General features: G+C 58.8%; 1 protein-coding gene across 1 annotated transcript; it reads left to right on the top strand.

Moving 5' to 3' along the window:
* Nucleotides 1–6562: 6562 nt before the first annotated feature.
* On the top strand, nt 6563–11357 carry RUFY4 (RUN and FYVE domain containing 4). The gene is made up of 10 exons (XM_054381239.1): nt 6563–6608; nt 7008–7114; nt 7441–7566; nt 7813–7919; nt 8075–8218; nt 8843–9893; nt 9970–10076; nt 10696–10842; nt 11041–11172; nt 11255–11357. The coding sequence occupies exons 1-10, from the start codon at nt 6563–6565 to the stop codon at nt 11355–11357; spliced, it is 2070 nt and encodes a 689-aa protein (XP_054237214.1).
* Nucleotides 11358–13580: the final 2223 nt, after the last annotated feature.

Raw genomic sequence — 13580 nt, 5'->3', positions numbered from 1 at the left:
CCGGCCCCTTTCCACATACACGCACAAACATTTGGGATCCATTTCCTCTGCTGATCCGAGGGGAAACCTACCACACACCTCACCCCCATCCCTGCTCCGCTGAGTCCTGCGGCAGGGTGTCCCCTCCGCCACCCCTCACTCATGTCTCCTGGGTGGTCCCAGGACGGGAAACTGGGAGGGAGCGGTAGACTTCCATGCGCCAAACAGGGGGGCCTCAGCGAGGTGAGGACAAGCTCCAGGCGTGATGGAGAACGGCTTGGTAGCCCGCGGTCCAGAAGGGGGTGGATTTGGCAGATAGATGCCCTAGCGCCTCCTGGGGGAACCTGGCCAGACGACCCTCGGTGTCTGTATTCCCCGACTCCCCCCTGCCCAGCGATGCTGACTCTGGCTCCAACCTGGAAACTTGTGCGCAGCTGGCTATGACCATGACGATGTGAGTCAGGACTGGGAACGTGCCGTGGGGTAAGGACACCGGCATAGGACAGGCCACAGCTGGCATGGGGACATGGGCACTCTAATGGCTCCCCCTGCCCATGCCTCAGTTTCCCGTCTGTATGCTACATGTAGCTGCCAGCTCAGAAAGAAAGGGCAGGGGTAGGCTGCCCTTCCCAGAGGCTGGTATGGCATATGAATCCACTAAAGTGCTGCATCCCTTGCCAAAATTATCCAGTTCCCATCACCCTACACCCTACTACTCCACTGTGCCTGCCCAGCCCATGGTAGAGGTACCTCTGTGGAGATGTGACAGATGGGACAGGGGACAGACAGGGACAGCACTCCCTGTCCCCCCATGCCAGTTAGACCTGGGGAGGCTGGGGAGCCTGATCTTGCTCGCAGCACCAAACACACAGGGAACGCCCATCCATATGCCCCCTCTGCAACATTACTTCCCTCATTCATCAGCCTCGTAACTGCCCACAAATGGAAGCCCCAATAGAGAGGGGTGTCCCCACCCCTGCATAAATCACTCCCTCCCATTCACTGCTGTGACAAGCCCAGGCCCCTCAGAAGGGCAGAGACAAGGATCATGCAACAGAGATAGGGCAGCTGTAGGGACGCTGCCTGTGAGCATCATTCAGAGCTCCTTTTCTCACCGGAAGACACAAACAGGGCACTTAGCCCAGACTCCTCTCCCCCACGGGTACCACCGGTGCAGGCATGTACCTCCAGAGCAGGGCCAGCCTTGGCAGAGGTCCTCTGTGCCCCCCCCACCCAGGACTCATTGTGTCCCCAAGGTCCCCACACTTGCTTCTAGCAGAGCTGTCCCCGCACTGTTCTTGGGTGCACAGGGCACACGCACACGTTGCACATACGTGCTGGGGTGCACTCAAGCACACCACATGTGTCGGTGCCCATCTGGGCATGGAAAGGGATGGGGAAACACCCTCTAACACCTCACACCAGTGTAAAGCTCCGCTGCTAATGCAGCCAGCACACATGCACATACTAGAGGGCATGCACACACACCCATGCACCCCATGGCGGCTCCCCAGAGGCTTGATACACACCCACACTTGTGTGAGCTGCAGTTCACTCCCCTCTGCCCTATCTGCATACTTGTTAGCATGCACATGCCCAAGCACATGTGTGTTACATGTACCCATGTTCTCACACCCACATCAGGGACACACACGGGGATGGACATGGGACTGCATAACCACCACCCCACATCTCGCCAGTGCCACACACCCACCCACAGCCCTGAGCACCTGTCTGTGCTCTCAGCAGCTCACGGTCCTCTCTTCCTGGTACACGATGGGGTCCCCAGCAGCCAGGGGCCTCTGCCTCCTCCAAGCTTGGTCCCTGTCTTGGCACACACTGGCCTGTCACCACCCTGCAGTAACACTCCCCCAGGCACTGCCCAGTGATGCCTTTGGCACCTGTTTTGCTGGCACAGTGAGCCAGAGTGACCCATGCCAGCCTGCCAGGCACAGGACAGCTTCCCAAAGGTTAAGGAACTAAGTGAGGGTGGCACAGTGGAAGTCCCACATTGTTTGCCAGCCTCTCCCCTCCCTGCCTCAGTTTCCCCAGCCCAGGCAACAGAGTAGGATGGGTGCCCACACCAGGCACTGCATGGGCACAAGGATCCCCTGTTCACAGCTGTCCTTTGGCACAGGGATCTCACACACATCAAGTGCTGATGGGCACAGAGATGCCCCATGCCAGGTTGTTATGAGCATGGGGAGTCTCTCATGATGGACACTTTTTTGGACACAGGGATCCCGCACAGACTGAGCGCTTTAGGGGCACAGGGATCTCTTGTGCCAAGTGCTTTATGGGCAGAGGGGGGCCTCACTGTGGGCGCTGTAAGGACACAGAGACACCCTGCACCTCTGTGATGATTCTGTAAGGACGCAGGGATCGCAGTAGATCCCTTTGCATGAACTGCTGTACAGCAGATCTCAGCAGATTCCCCCCCCCCCCAAGCCAGGCACTGCAGGGGACAACAGCTGTGGGTTATTGGATGGAGGAGTTACAGTTCCAGGCTGGGAGGGAGACACAAGGAGGGACAAAGGACGTGCCCGGCACCCTGGCATGCATGTGCATGGTTTAACCCCCCACTGCCCGGAGCAGGCAGGGCCAGCACCAGCCCGTATCCCCATTCCCTTGCCGTCCCCTGAGTCCGTCCCATCTCCGTGCCCCCCTTGCAGACCCTGACCCTGACGCCGTGCGCAGCGGTGCCTGCTTACCTCCCGGCGGCGGCAGGCGCGGAGGGGCAGGAGGCAAGACACCAAGGACTTTCCCCAGCGAATCAAGGTGGCAAAGCACCAGCTCAACCGGGTCATGGTGCCCCTGCCCGGGGGTCACCAGGCCGGGCGGGGGCAAGTTCCAGGGGCCGAACCCTGATCAGGACACGCTCGTGGGGGCAGCCAAACCCAGCCGTGGTCTCCCCGGCTGCAACAAGCTGCGGTGCCCGCTCAGTGCCCAGGAGGTGCCCGGAGGAAGGCACGGGGCTGTGCGGCGATGAGCTAGGGGGGTTGCGGTCCCACCGGGCCCTGTCCCCCGCGCCGGTCCCCCAGCGTCGCCTGCGTGCTGGCAGCCAGGCAGAGAGCACCGTGCCCGCCCCTGTCCTGCAGTGCTTGGGTGTGAGCCAGCTCCGCCACGCTCCCCCTCCTTCTCCTCCTCCTCCCCCTTCTCCTCTCCCCTCTCCCTCCTCCTCCTCCCCACACACGTCGCTCGGCACCCCCGGGCTCACCCGCCTGCCCACCCTGGGATGGATGCCGGACAGTAACTGTGCCCCTGCCTCCAGCCACCTTTGATTTGGGGTGGAGGAGCCTAGATGCCCGAGTTCGATCACAGCTCAACCTGCAACACCCTCTCCTTCCCTTCCTCTGCCTCAGTTTCCCTCCAACATGCCTTGCTCACCCCAAGCCCTAAATGGCAGTTTCTGCACACAGAGGGGCTTCCCTGCCCCTCTGCCAGCCCTTCCGGTGCTCCACCAAGCCTCTCCCCTTCCCAGGAACCTGACGACACCTTTAGAGACCCTCCTGTCAAGTGCCTGCCACAGCAGGGTCCTTCTCCAGAGAGTGTCTGGGTGATGCACCATGATGTGGGCGCAGCATTACCCAGGTACACCCCTCACCACAGGACACCTTGTCACAGTCCCTTGCACACTAACCCTGCCACTGGGCTTATGCAGAGCAGGGGGTCAGGGTGCACCCCACACTGCAGCTGCACCAGGGACATCATATCCTCCCTCCTGCACTCATCAGGGTGGTGCCAACGGAGGGTGGCTGCTGCACCCCTGGATGCCGCCACAATGCTGTGGTGATGCTGGGCAAGTATCTGTCCCTGCGGGGCAGCTGCTGGTGCCAAGCGTGGGCAGCAGCTGTGCCAGGCCTGGATGCTAATTGCATTTGCCTCAGGAAGGCTCCTAAGGAGTGGCAGCACCAGGGAGGGGTGCAGGGGACAAGGGAGTTCAGAGGGTCCCCCATTCTTCACAGCTTTCCATCCCAGCCTTGCCTGGCACCTTCTGTCTGAAGAGCAGGGTCTGCCAAGTTACGGCCTCCCCACCCCAAAAGCACGAAGAAGGTGACATCACCACTGTCTCCATCATCCCCCACCCCCATTTAATTAGCAGATGGCCCCTGGACCCCCCCCCGCCGGGCAGCACCAGGCCTGTGCAGGGCCATTAGCGTTATTGGCTGCACTGAACCAGAGCCAGTCCTCGTTAATTGAATTGCACCCACGCCAAGGACAGGCGGGCGTCTTCTGCACCCCTCCAGTCCCTGACAGCTCCTCCCTGGCCCTTGGCTGGGGAGGGACAGGGGACCATTCTGCCAGGGCTCTGCAGTGGCACCCAGAGTTGCCACGTATATGGCTTGTGTCTGTACCTGTGCACACAGCCTGCACACGTGTCCTGTCACACACACAAGCAGCCCTCTCCAGTACAGTGGGGCAATGCTCCACTGCCTCTCTGACACCCTACCCACCCACTCCCCATCCAATGTAGGGTGCTGTGTAGGTCACTGTCACCAGGTCCCCTCTCCCCTGCAGCTGCTCAGGGGCACCCCATGGCTCAGCAAGCCCCATTGGGGGCAAGGAGGGTGCAGGGAAGCCCAGGCTCCTGCTCAGCATCACTTCCTACTTTCACTTTGGTGCGGAGCCGAGGCTTGGCCGAGGGGAGGCCCCCTGGGTGGCACAGGTAGGGGCAGTAGGTGCCGTAATGGACCATGGGGAGCAGGTGGGCATCGCCAAGGACAGTGACCAAACTGGATGGTGGTGGGTAGTGGGATGGCAGCGGGTCCCTGTGTCTGGCACAGAGGGGGTGAGCTGACATCATCCCCAACCCTCCTGACAGGGATTCAGACCCCACCCTGAAAGGAGCTCGCAAGTCAGGGCTAGCACAGCAAAGGGGTTCAGGCACGGTAGCTGAGGGGCACTGCCGGGCAGGGGCCCTCCCAGGCACAGATAACAAGAGGGTGGGGCTTGCCCCAGGCACCCAGGAAGTTTGCATCCAGACTCTGGGCATAGCCTCCAAGTAGAGGGGGTAGATGGGTGGGGTGGGCTGTGGGCCTTTCTCCTGTGGCCTGCAAGCTCCTGGAAGTAGTCTGTGTTCCGGAGCTGTTACCACTGGGGAATGCTGTACATGGGAGAGAGGGGCTCTGTGCCAGGGGCTGCTGCCCTGAGGATGCTGTTGGCTGCTGTTAGTTGGGTATGGGTCCCAGTCTCCTTCCCCAAAAACCTGAAAGGGGTCTGTCAAAGCATTCCCAAGCCCCATTCCCATAGAAGAGCACCAAGAGTCCCCCCAAAACCTGTCACTGTCCTTCCTTCTTCTCCTCAGGGGCTGCACAGGGGAACTAGTCTTGCTGACCCTCTCCCCAAAACTGGCATCCCCCAAACTGAGGAGCTGGGTGCTGGGAGGCCAAGCTGCAGTGCTTGATAGGATGTGTGGTGGGCTGAGGGGTGGCTCCTGTGGGTCCCTTGATCTCCCATACTTCCTCCTGCCAGCATACAAAAGGAGAAGCACACAGGCATAGTGTGGGTGGATGTGGGGGGTGAGAGGACACACCAGCATTCTTCCAGCACCCGGGGAGCTCCTCAGGGCACTCCACAGCTCCTGGCCACAGGTAAGGGGCTCCCCTTCCCAGGGAAACTGAGGCATGGGCAGGGTGGGCAGGAGGGAAGATAGATCTTCCAATGTCACCCAAGGGCAGTGGGACAGGTATCTAGGCATCCAGAGTCCCAAGACCTGCTCTGCCCAACAACCCTCTCTGCCATGGAAGGGCATAGAGGGCACTCATGCATTCTTAGGCATGCTCGGGCATGCTTGGGTGCACATGCTTCTGTGAGCATACACACAGCCTGCTGTGCACAGTCTCACACACAGGCATGTGCTCCCCTAGCCCTGTGCCCAGCCATCGGCTATGGTGACAAGCCCTGGATCTGCAACCTCCTTGGGCACCAACCCTCACCCTGTCCCCGGCTTGCCACTTACCACCCTGCAAAACCATCGCACTGCATTGTGCCCCCTGACACCATGCACAGCGCAGAGCCCGCACCAGTCCAACAGGTATCATGCTGTGCCAGAGGCCTCTGCCTGAGGGGGAGCTCAGTTTGGGAAGTTACATCTCAGGGACTGTGTGTCCCCCTTCCCTGCCCCAAATGGGACCCCCTCCACTGTTTGTAGTGTGAGCAAGGGAAGTGAGAGTAGAAGCAAAGGCACCACTTCCCTCACACAAAACCCATATCCTGAATCCTGAGTGATGGGGACAGGGACACATCAGAGTGGGGGGACTCAGCCTCAGGAACCCCAAGGAATGGTGGCAGAGGCTGGGTACAGTGTGAGGGCAGAGCCTGGGGGCAATTTGGGACAGAGCACATGGACAACGAAGGTGATATAGGTTTGCCCACCCCATACTCCCTACTCCATGTAGTGGGGGCAAATGGGCAGGGAAAGAGAGTGCCTGAGCCCACCCTCTCTTACCTTAACAGCAGGCAGTTCTGGGATGGAGCTGGCAGGACAGACCCTCTTCTTGGGGCAGAGAGTCTGGGAGCACCAGCTGTGTGCCAACCTGGCACTTATCACTGCCTCTGTCTTTGCAGATTCCCAGGGACAGCCATGGCAGGGGACGGGGAGCTCAACCGCATCATCAAGGACCTGCAGAGTAAGTGTGCCAGCCTGTCCCCTGCCAAAGTGTCCCCTGCCAGCATGTCCCCTGACGAAGTGTCTCCTGCCAGCATGTCCCCTGCATGGCACATCTTACTCTGGTCGTGCCAGGTCCCTTCTCATACCCATCCCATCACTGCTGGGGGTGGTCCAGAGCATCCCAGTGCCACTGCCAACTGCTCCCATCCTTACTGCCAGCCCCAGGGAACGAGCAGCACCCAGTGGGTGCCTGTGCCCCTTGCTCTCCCTGCTCTCCTGTTTCATCCCAGGGCAGGTTCCTCTTTCACCCACTGGCAAAATTCCCCCGGAGGCAGGAGGAAGTGGGAGGGGGGTGGGATGAGACAGGGTGCCTGCTGCCCAGGGAGGACCATGCCAGCTCAGCCATTCCATCCTGCAGAGACTGTGGCCGAGCTGAACCACAGCTACAGGGAGCAGAATGTGCCAGTGACAGATGGGAGCCGTGAGCTGCACAGCCTCTGTGCCCAGTTGGAGTTTCTCCTCCAGGTACTGACACTCCTCTGTCTCCACCACTCCTTGCCTCAGTTTCCCAAATGAGAGCAGAGGGGATCCTGCTCTAGCCCTGGGCTGGTGGGATGACCCCAGCCTGGGTATCTCTAGCCATGTGAGCATCCAAATCAGGCTCACACACATCCACATGCATGTGCTGCAAAGGGGAAACTGAGGCACGGGGACAGCTAAGAGGAGATAGCCAGGGAACTCTGGGCCTGACCATGCTGGGGGAGCTGGTCGGATTGCAGCCCCACAGGACACAGTCTGGAAGGATGAGAGACACCCCCAAACAAGCTAGTCCAAGCTTGTGTTTCTGTCAGTTCGACCTCAAGGAAAAGAGGAGCTTCTTTGGGCAGCGTAAGGACTATTGGGACTTCTTGTGCCAGGGCCTGGCACGGTGCCGGCAGGAGCATGAGGGTGTTCGCTTCGTCACCTCCCTGGACAAGGTGGGCACAGTCTGGCAGGGCACCTGGGGGCTCATATGCCTGTACTTCTGCTTCTTTGTGGGAATACATGCACTCACTTGGGCACTGAGGATTCACCCACTGGTGTTGTAAAGGGTTTTCTCCCCTCTGGGGTCCCTGCTGCCTCCTATCCCTGGCCTTTGGGACCTCCTTCCCCCTGCAAGGGCTTGGGGGAAGCATGTGTGGAACAAGCTGTCATGGTAGGGCTGAATAATCCTCTCCTCACAGCTGAAGACTCCTGTGGGCAGGGGCCGAGCCTTCCTGCGGTACTGCCTGGTGCACCAGCAGCTGGCAGAGTCCCTGCAGCTCTGTCTCCTAGACCCTGAGAACCTCTGGTGAGAGTAGGGGTCACAGGGAGGGGGTGGTCATGGTGGTGAAGGGCTTGGCCAGAGCAGGCAGTGTCCTACAGCACCCAATCAGTAAGGGTGCTGCAGGTGCATGTGCCCACCCAGGGCATAGCAGGGTACGTGACCCTGTTCTGTGTTTGCAGTGAGTGGTACTATGCTCGCAGCCCCTTCCTGAGCCCCCAGCACCGGGTGGAGATCCTGGGCAGTCTCTACGAGCTGGACAGTGTCACCTTCCACCTGGCCCTGCACAGAGCTGACCTGGACACTGCTTGGCCCATGTTCTCTGAGTGAGCCTGGGGACAAGGAGGGCACTGGGGGCATTTGGGGCACCAGGGATACCAAGGGCATCAGGGGCATTGGGGTACTTGGGGCTCAGCATCACAGAGCAGCATATAGGCATTGCACCAGACCCCATGTGGCACCCCAGCTGTGCCTGCCTTTCATACATGGTCCCAGGCAAGCAGACACCCATGCCAGCATGTATGCCACATCCATGCCTGCAAAGATGCCATACATATACACACACCTATGGTCATCCTCTGACAATCAGAGGCCCAGGCACAGGTCTGCTGCAACACCATGACACTGACATCTAAGACATGTGCATGCAGATCCTTGCCCCCAGCCACACTTGCAGGGGGGCACCCAGGGATGCAGCTGCTCCAGCACACTCATGACTGTTCTGCTGCTTGCACACTTGAGCGCACGCAGAGCCTCAGGCACATGTGAATCCCCCAGATCACCCCTACAACTGCCCGGAGGTGGTGGCACAGGCATTACCAGGTGCCACCCAATGTCACCAGCCCTGCTAATCTCTCCATCTCTGTGCCCAGGGAGCCCTGAGGGAGGGTGGTGGCACACTGCTTACCCTAGCTATTACCTCATGGCCCTGAGTGCCCTGTCCCTTCTAGGACACTGGTACGGCCCAGTCAGGTGGCAGGAAGTAGGCCAGCAAAGACCACCCCACAAAAAGGCAATACCAGCGCCATGGCACATGGATGTCCCAGTGGCATCAACCATCCCAACATGGCACCCCATGGAGCGCCAGCTCACCTATGTCCCCCCACCTCGGTCGCCCTATGGGTCGAGAGTGTACACGTGGAGGATGTGGAAAGGGATGTGGAAGATGTGAAGGGGAAGAAGGATATGGAAGAGAAAGATGAAGAAAAGGTGGAGAATGATCAGGAAGAGAAAGAGAATGAGGAGGAATTGGAGGTGGAGAAGGATATGGAAGAAAAGGATGAAGAAGAATTGCAGGAGGATGAGAAGGATCTGAAGGATGTGGATGTAGAGGAGCTGGAGGATGCACACAACACTGGTAAAGCACCCCAGATCTATGGTGATGGGGAGCCTGGCACGTCACCACCACCCAACACAGGTTGCATGCCAGGCTCCACACCACCAGTGTACAGACAGCCAGAGGGGACAGAGGCATCCCTGCAGGAGCTGGTGTCCAGGCTGCAGACCAAGCTGGGGCAGCAGGAAGAAGCATTGCAGGCACTGGCAGCCCAATTGGCACAGGAAAAGCGTCAGAGCCAGCATCAGGAGGAGAGCAGCGCCCAGCAGGCCCAGCTGCAGGCACGTGAGGCCGAGGTACTGCGGGAGACCAACATCTTCCTGGAGCAGGCACTGGCAGAGGCAGTGGCAGCAGGGGAACCAGGGGCATTGGCACAAGCACAGGAGGAGGCACAGGCCTGGCGGAAATTGGCAGAGGAGCGAGGTGCCCAGCTGGCTGGGGCACTGGCAGAGGCAGCAGCACTGGCCTCACGCCTGCAGGACTGCCAGGCAGCACTGGCAGCTGTGGGACAGACAGACACACTGAATGATGCCAGCGCCCTGCATGAAGTGGGCACCATTGAGAACGTGCTACGGCAGGCACTGGAGCTTGCCCATGGCCCCCAGGACCCCCCAGTGGACCACCAGGCAGAAGGGAAGCCCAGTACAGCCACCAGCATGGCCATGGTATGGAAAGCCCAAGGGGATTCCATTGTGTGGTGGGGAGTCAGGGGGATGGTGATGAGCTGTTGCTCTTCTGCAGTGCTTGGCCACCCTGGCTGCCACAGCACGGAAAGAGGCCCTGCAGAGCCAGCACCAACTCCAGGCCCAGCAGCAGGAAGTGGCATGGCTGCAGGAACAGCTCAGCAGGTTTGGCAGAGACTCCCAGCTCTCACCACCCACCACCCCAGAGTGGGTTTCTCCCATTTGCACCAGACACAGAGTTTCCCCTGGAACCCCTCATGATGCTCCACTTGGACCAAGGGGAGCAGCACCTGAGGATGGGCAGGAAGAGGGAGAGCAGAATTTGAGGAGATAGGGATGGAGGGACATGTCAGTTTGGAGACTGATAAGTAGATGGTGGGTGGGAAGAGGGGTGGGAGAATGTGTTTGGAGTGAGAAGATGGATGGAAGGGTGGATGTAGGCATGAATTTGGGATGTATAAATTGCAGGTCAGGCACACAGAGGGATGGAGGGATGAAATTGGGACAAGTGGATGGAGGAACAGAGGGATGAATTTGGAATGTGTAAACGGATGGATGAGTGGGCAGAAGACCAGAAGGAAAGGTGTGGGGAAGGACAGATGAAGAGATGGGAAATGGATGAGTGGCTGGCCCCACAGATAGTAAGATGGTTGTGGGGATGGGGAGCCAGCATGGGGGGGATAGGCAGCAGAGAGATGGATGGAAGGATGGACAGGTGGATAGATAGATGGAGAGACGACCAGCTGAGGGACAGGGGGACCATCACTCCACTGCCTTACACCAGGGCCCGGCAGGATGGGGAGCGCTGGGCATCGGCACTGCAGCGAGCACAGCGGGAGAGCCTGGAGAGGGAGGCCACGCGTGGTGCCGAGCAGGCGCGGCAGCAGGAGCTCATCCGTGACATGAAGGGGCGGCTGCTGGAGCTGCTGCGGTGAGCGACCACACCACTACGGGGTCACATGCGAGCGTCAAGCCCCAAACCCCTTTGTCCAGAGGAGGGCACCAGAGCCCAGGCAAATGCCACTCACCACCCTTAGGTGCCCACTTTGGGTCTGGGGTGCCAGGGTGTGATCCTGGACTTCCACTACTGGGCATGCTTCTGCCAAGGCTCACCTGTCCCTTCCCACAGGGAAAAAGATGCCTTGTGGCAGAAGACAGAGGGCATTGACACCCCAATACCCAGCCCAGTGCCTCGTGATGCAGGGCTGTGTGCCTGCTGCCACAAGGATTTCCGTCTCCTCTCCCGGCGCTACAACTGCAGGTGGGCTACAGGAGGGGATACTGGATGGGGGACTGACATGGCTTTGGGACGGCACAGCTCTCACTGTCTGCTCCCTTGACAGGCTGTGTCAAGGCAAGGTGTGCCAAACGTGCTCCCTGGACGTGGGAAAGCAAGGGCGCTGCTGCCTGCTTTGCTATCAGCATGGGCAATCACAGGCTCTGTGAGCTGGCACCTCACACGATGCCTGGGACACCCTCTGCTTTGGCTGCCTCCTCTTGAACTTACCGGGGACTCAGACATCTGAGACCTGCAGGCTGGTCCTGCTACCCAACATTTTAGGTTTGAGATGTGTCTTTCTTGTTGCTGGTCCAGAGAGAGGAAAAGAATCATCTCCTGCTACCTCTGTAGCTCCCATGTTGTTTTTCAGTTGCCAGTGGCTTGACCCCTAGGATGAGTGTGGGATGGGAGAATGCTGGCACCAGGGAATCTGAGCCCTCTTGGCGGGGAATCACCCTGATAAAGGGTATCCCAGCTGCAGCCAAATTGAGCTACCATCGATGCCACCCTGCAGCAGGGACACAGCATCAGGCAAGGGAGATGACTCTTGGCTAATGCCCTCAGCTTCCTGCCAGGCTGCAAGGAACCACTTGGACAAGAGGTTTCCCAGATGCAAAGGTGATGTACTGTCCCTGCCTGGCACCCACACTGACCCTGCCCAGCAGTGAGTCGCTAGGGCTCCCTGCATAGGTATCCACAACACCTGTACCCACCCATGAACCAGCACATATGTGGCACCCACTCATGCTCCCCAGTTAAAGACTCCTGTGAGCCTGCAGCAGAGGAGGTGGAGGAGCAGTATGGGACGCTCATGGAGAGATGCTTGGGCACATTGGGGCAGACAATTCTGATGCTTGACACACTGGGTGGCAGGAGGGACCCCAGTAGGGCCACAGCCACGTCTTCAGCCCCTCTGCCCCATGCTGGTGCCAGTCTCAGTTGCCCAAGCCAGGGCGGAAACATCCTGGTTGTGTAAGGGACAGGTTCCCAGCCCTTTGCACAATGATGTCCTGCCACCAGGAGAGCAGGGGGCACCCCAGGTGCTAGCACCCTTCAAGCAGGAGTCACAGGCCTGGCTCAGTGTCAGCAAGGGACTACCCAGGGGCTTGCAGCGATTTGCTTCTCTGGGACTCTGGAAGAGGGTGGCTTTGTCCCCAGCTGGGACAGACACTGCAAGGAGACTCTTGCACAAGGGAAGTGCCAGGACCTGCCTGGGTGGCTGTAAGGACCAAGACCTGAGTTTGGATCTCCTCTGGGGATGTACAGGGTGCCAAGCTCTCTGCAGTAGCCTCTTGGGCCACATCCCTTCTGTGGCCTGGAAGCAGGGTTACCCATACTCTGTCAGGCTCAGAGGGCACCCCACCAGAGGTGGGGAGATCAGGACCCACCATCCCTGGAGATGTGCCCCAGCCCTGGCCTGCTGTTCCCCTCTGTAGGAATAATCTCTCTTGAATGTAAGTCACCTTGTGGATGTGATGATTACATTAAGGACAAGTCTCTCAACAAAGATCAGATCATCACGAACCACCCATCTGATGTGTCAGTCCTGCCTACCAAGGTAGCACACTTGGAAGTCACATATCCATTGTGATGTGACTAGGGTGTGGGCCTGGGGGAGCTATGGTGAATGAGCCAAGAACAGTATAAAATTCCTGAGCTATGGCAGCTTAGTGGGGGGAACATCCCCTGGGACATCTCAGGCTGCAGGCAGCAGCCCAGGAATGTCTTCACCCCTACCACCACCACCACCCCCACCACAGAAGGACCCTATGGTGATAATTCTCTCTTCTGCTCTCTCTTTCTCCATTCTTTCTTTTTCTCTCTCCCTTTTCTTTTCCTTATTTCTCTGTTTTGTTTCTAAGTATCTCTCCCACTCTCTCGTTCTTCATTCTCTCCCTCTCCCTTTTATTTTCCTTCTTTCTCTGTTTTATTTCTAAGTAATAAACAGTCACATCTTGATATATGACCTTGTTTGTGTCTTAATTCCACTCACAGGAATGTTCAAAAGAACCACATCTCCTTCCTAACTTCTGGATCGAGACACCCTGCCTGTGCAAAAGAGGAGCCAGACCTGGGTGACCAACTCACCAATTCCTTTATTGCTGAATGGCCACTGGCCAGGAACACCATCCCCACAGCAGGGTCTCCAAAGTCACAGGCTGTACTCCCAAGAGTGGAGACAGAGGGTGGTACTTGGTATCACTCCCCTGGCAATGGCATTCTAACCCCCCCTCTACTCAATCCCCTTTCCAGCCATGTCCAGCATCCAGTGGTGGCACCTTCAGTCCTGTGGCATTGCTGCCTGCATTCCAAGGAGATGGACAAGGCTGCGGGGGTGCGTGGGGTGTCAGGACCTGATGGAAGCTGCAAGGGTCAGGTCCTAGTGGGGT

This window comes from Indicator indicator, chromosome 5 (assembly GCF_027791375.1).
Source record: "Indicator indicator isolate 239-I01 chromosome 5, UM_Iind_1.1, whole genome shotgun sequence".
In the NCBI taxonomy this organism is placed as follows: domain Eukaryota; kingdom Metazoa; phylum Chordata; class Aves; order Piciformes; family Indicatoridae; genus Indicator; species Indicator indicator.
The sequence above is the reverse complement of the archived record's forward strand: the minus strand, read 5'-3'. Positions and strand labels throughout refer to the sequence as shown.

Bases quoted from the DNA above. Each gene is read 5' to 3' on its own strand.
- RUFY4 (XM_054381239.1), top strand. From the start codon at position 6,563: ATGGCAGGGGACGGGGAGCTCAACCGCATCATCAAGGACCTGCAGA. The intron at 10,843-11,040 runs GTGAGCGACCAC...CCCTTCCCACAG, and splicing joins CGGCTGCTGGAGCTGCTGCG to GGAAAAAGATGCCTTGTGGC. The intron at 11,173-11,254 runs GTGGGCTACAGG...CTCCCTTGACAG, and splicing joins TCCCGGCGCTACAACTGCAG to GCTGTGTCAAGGCAAGGTGT.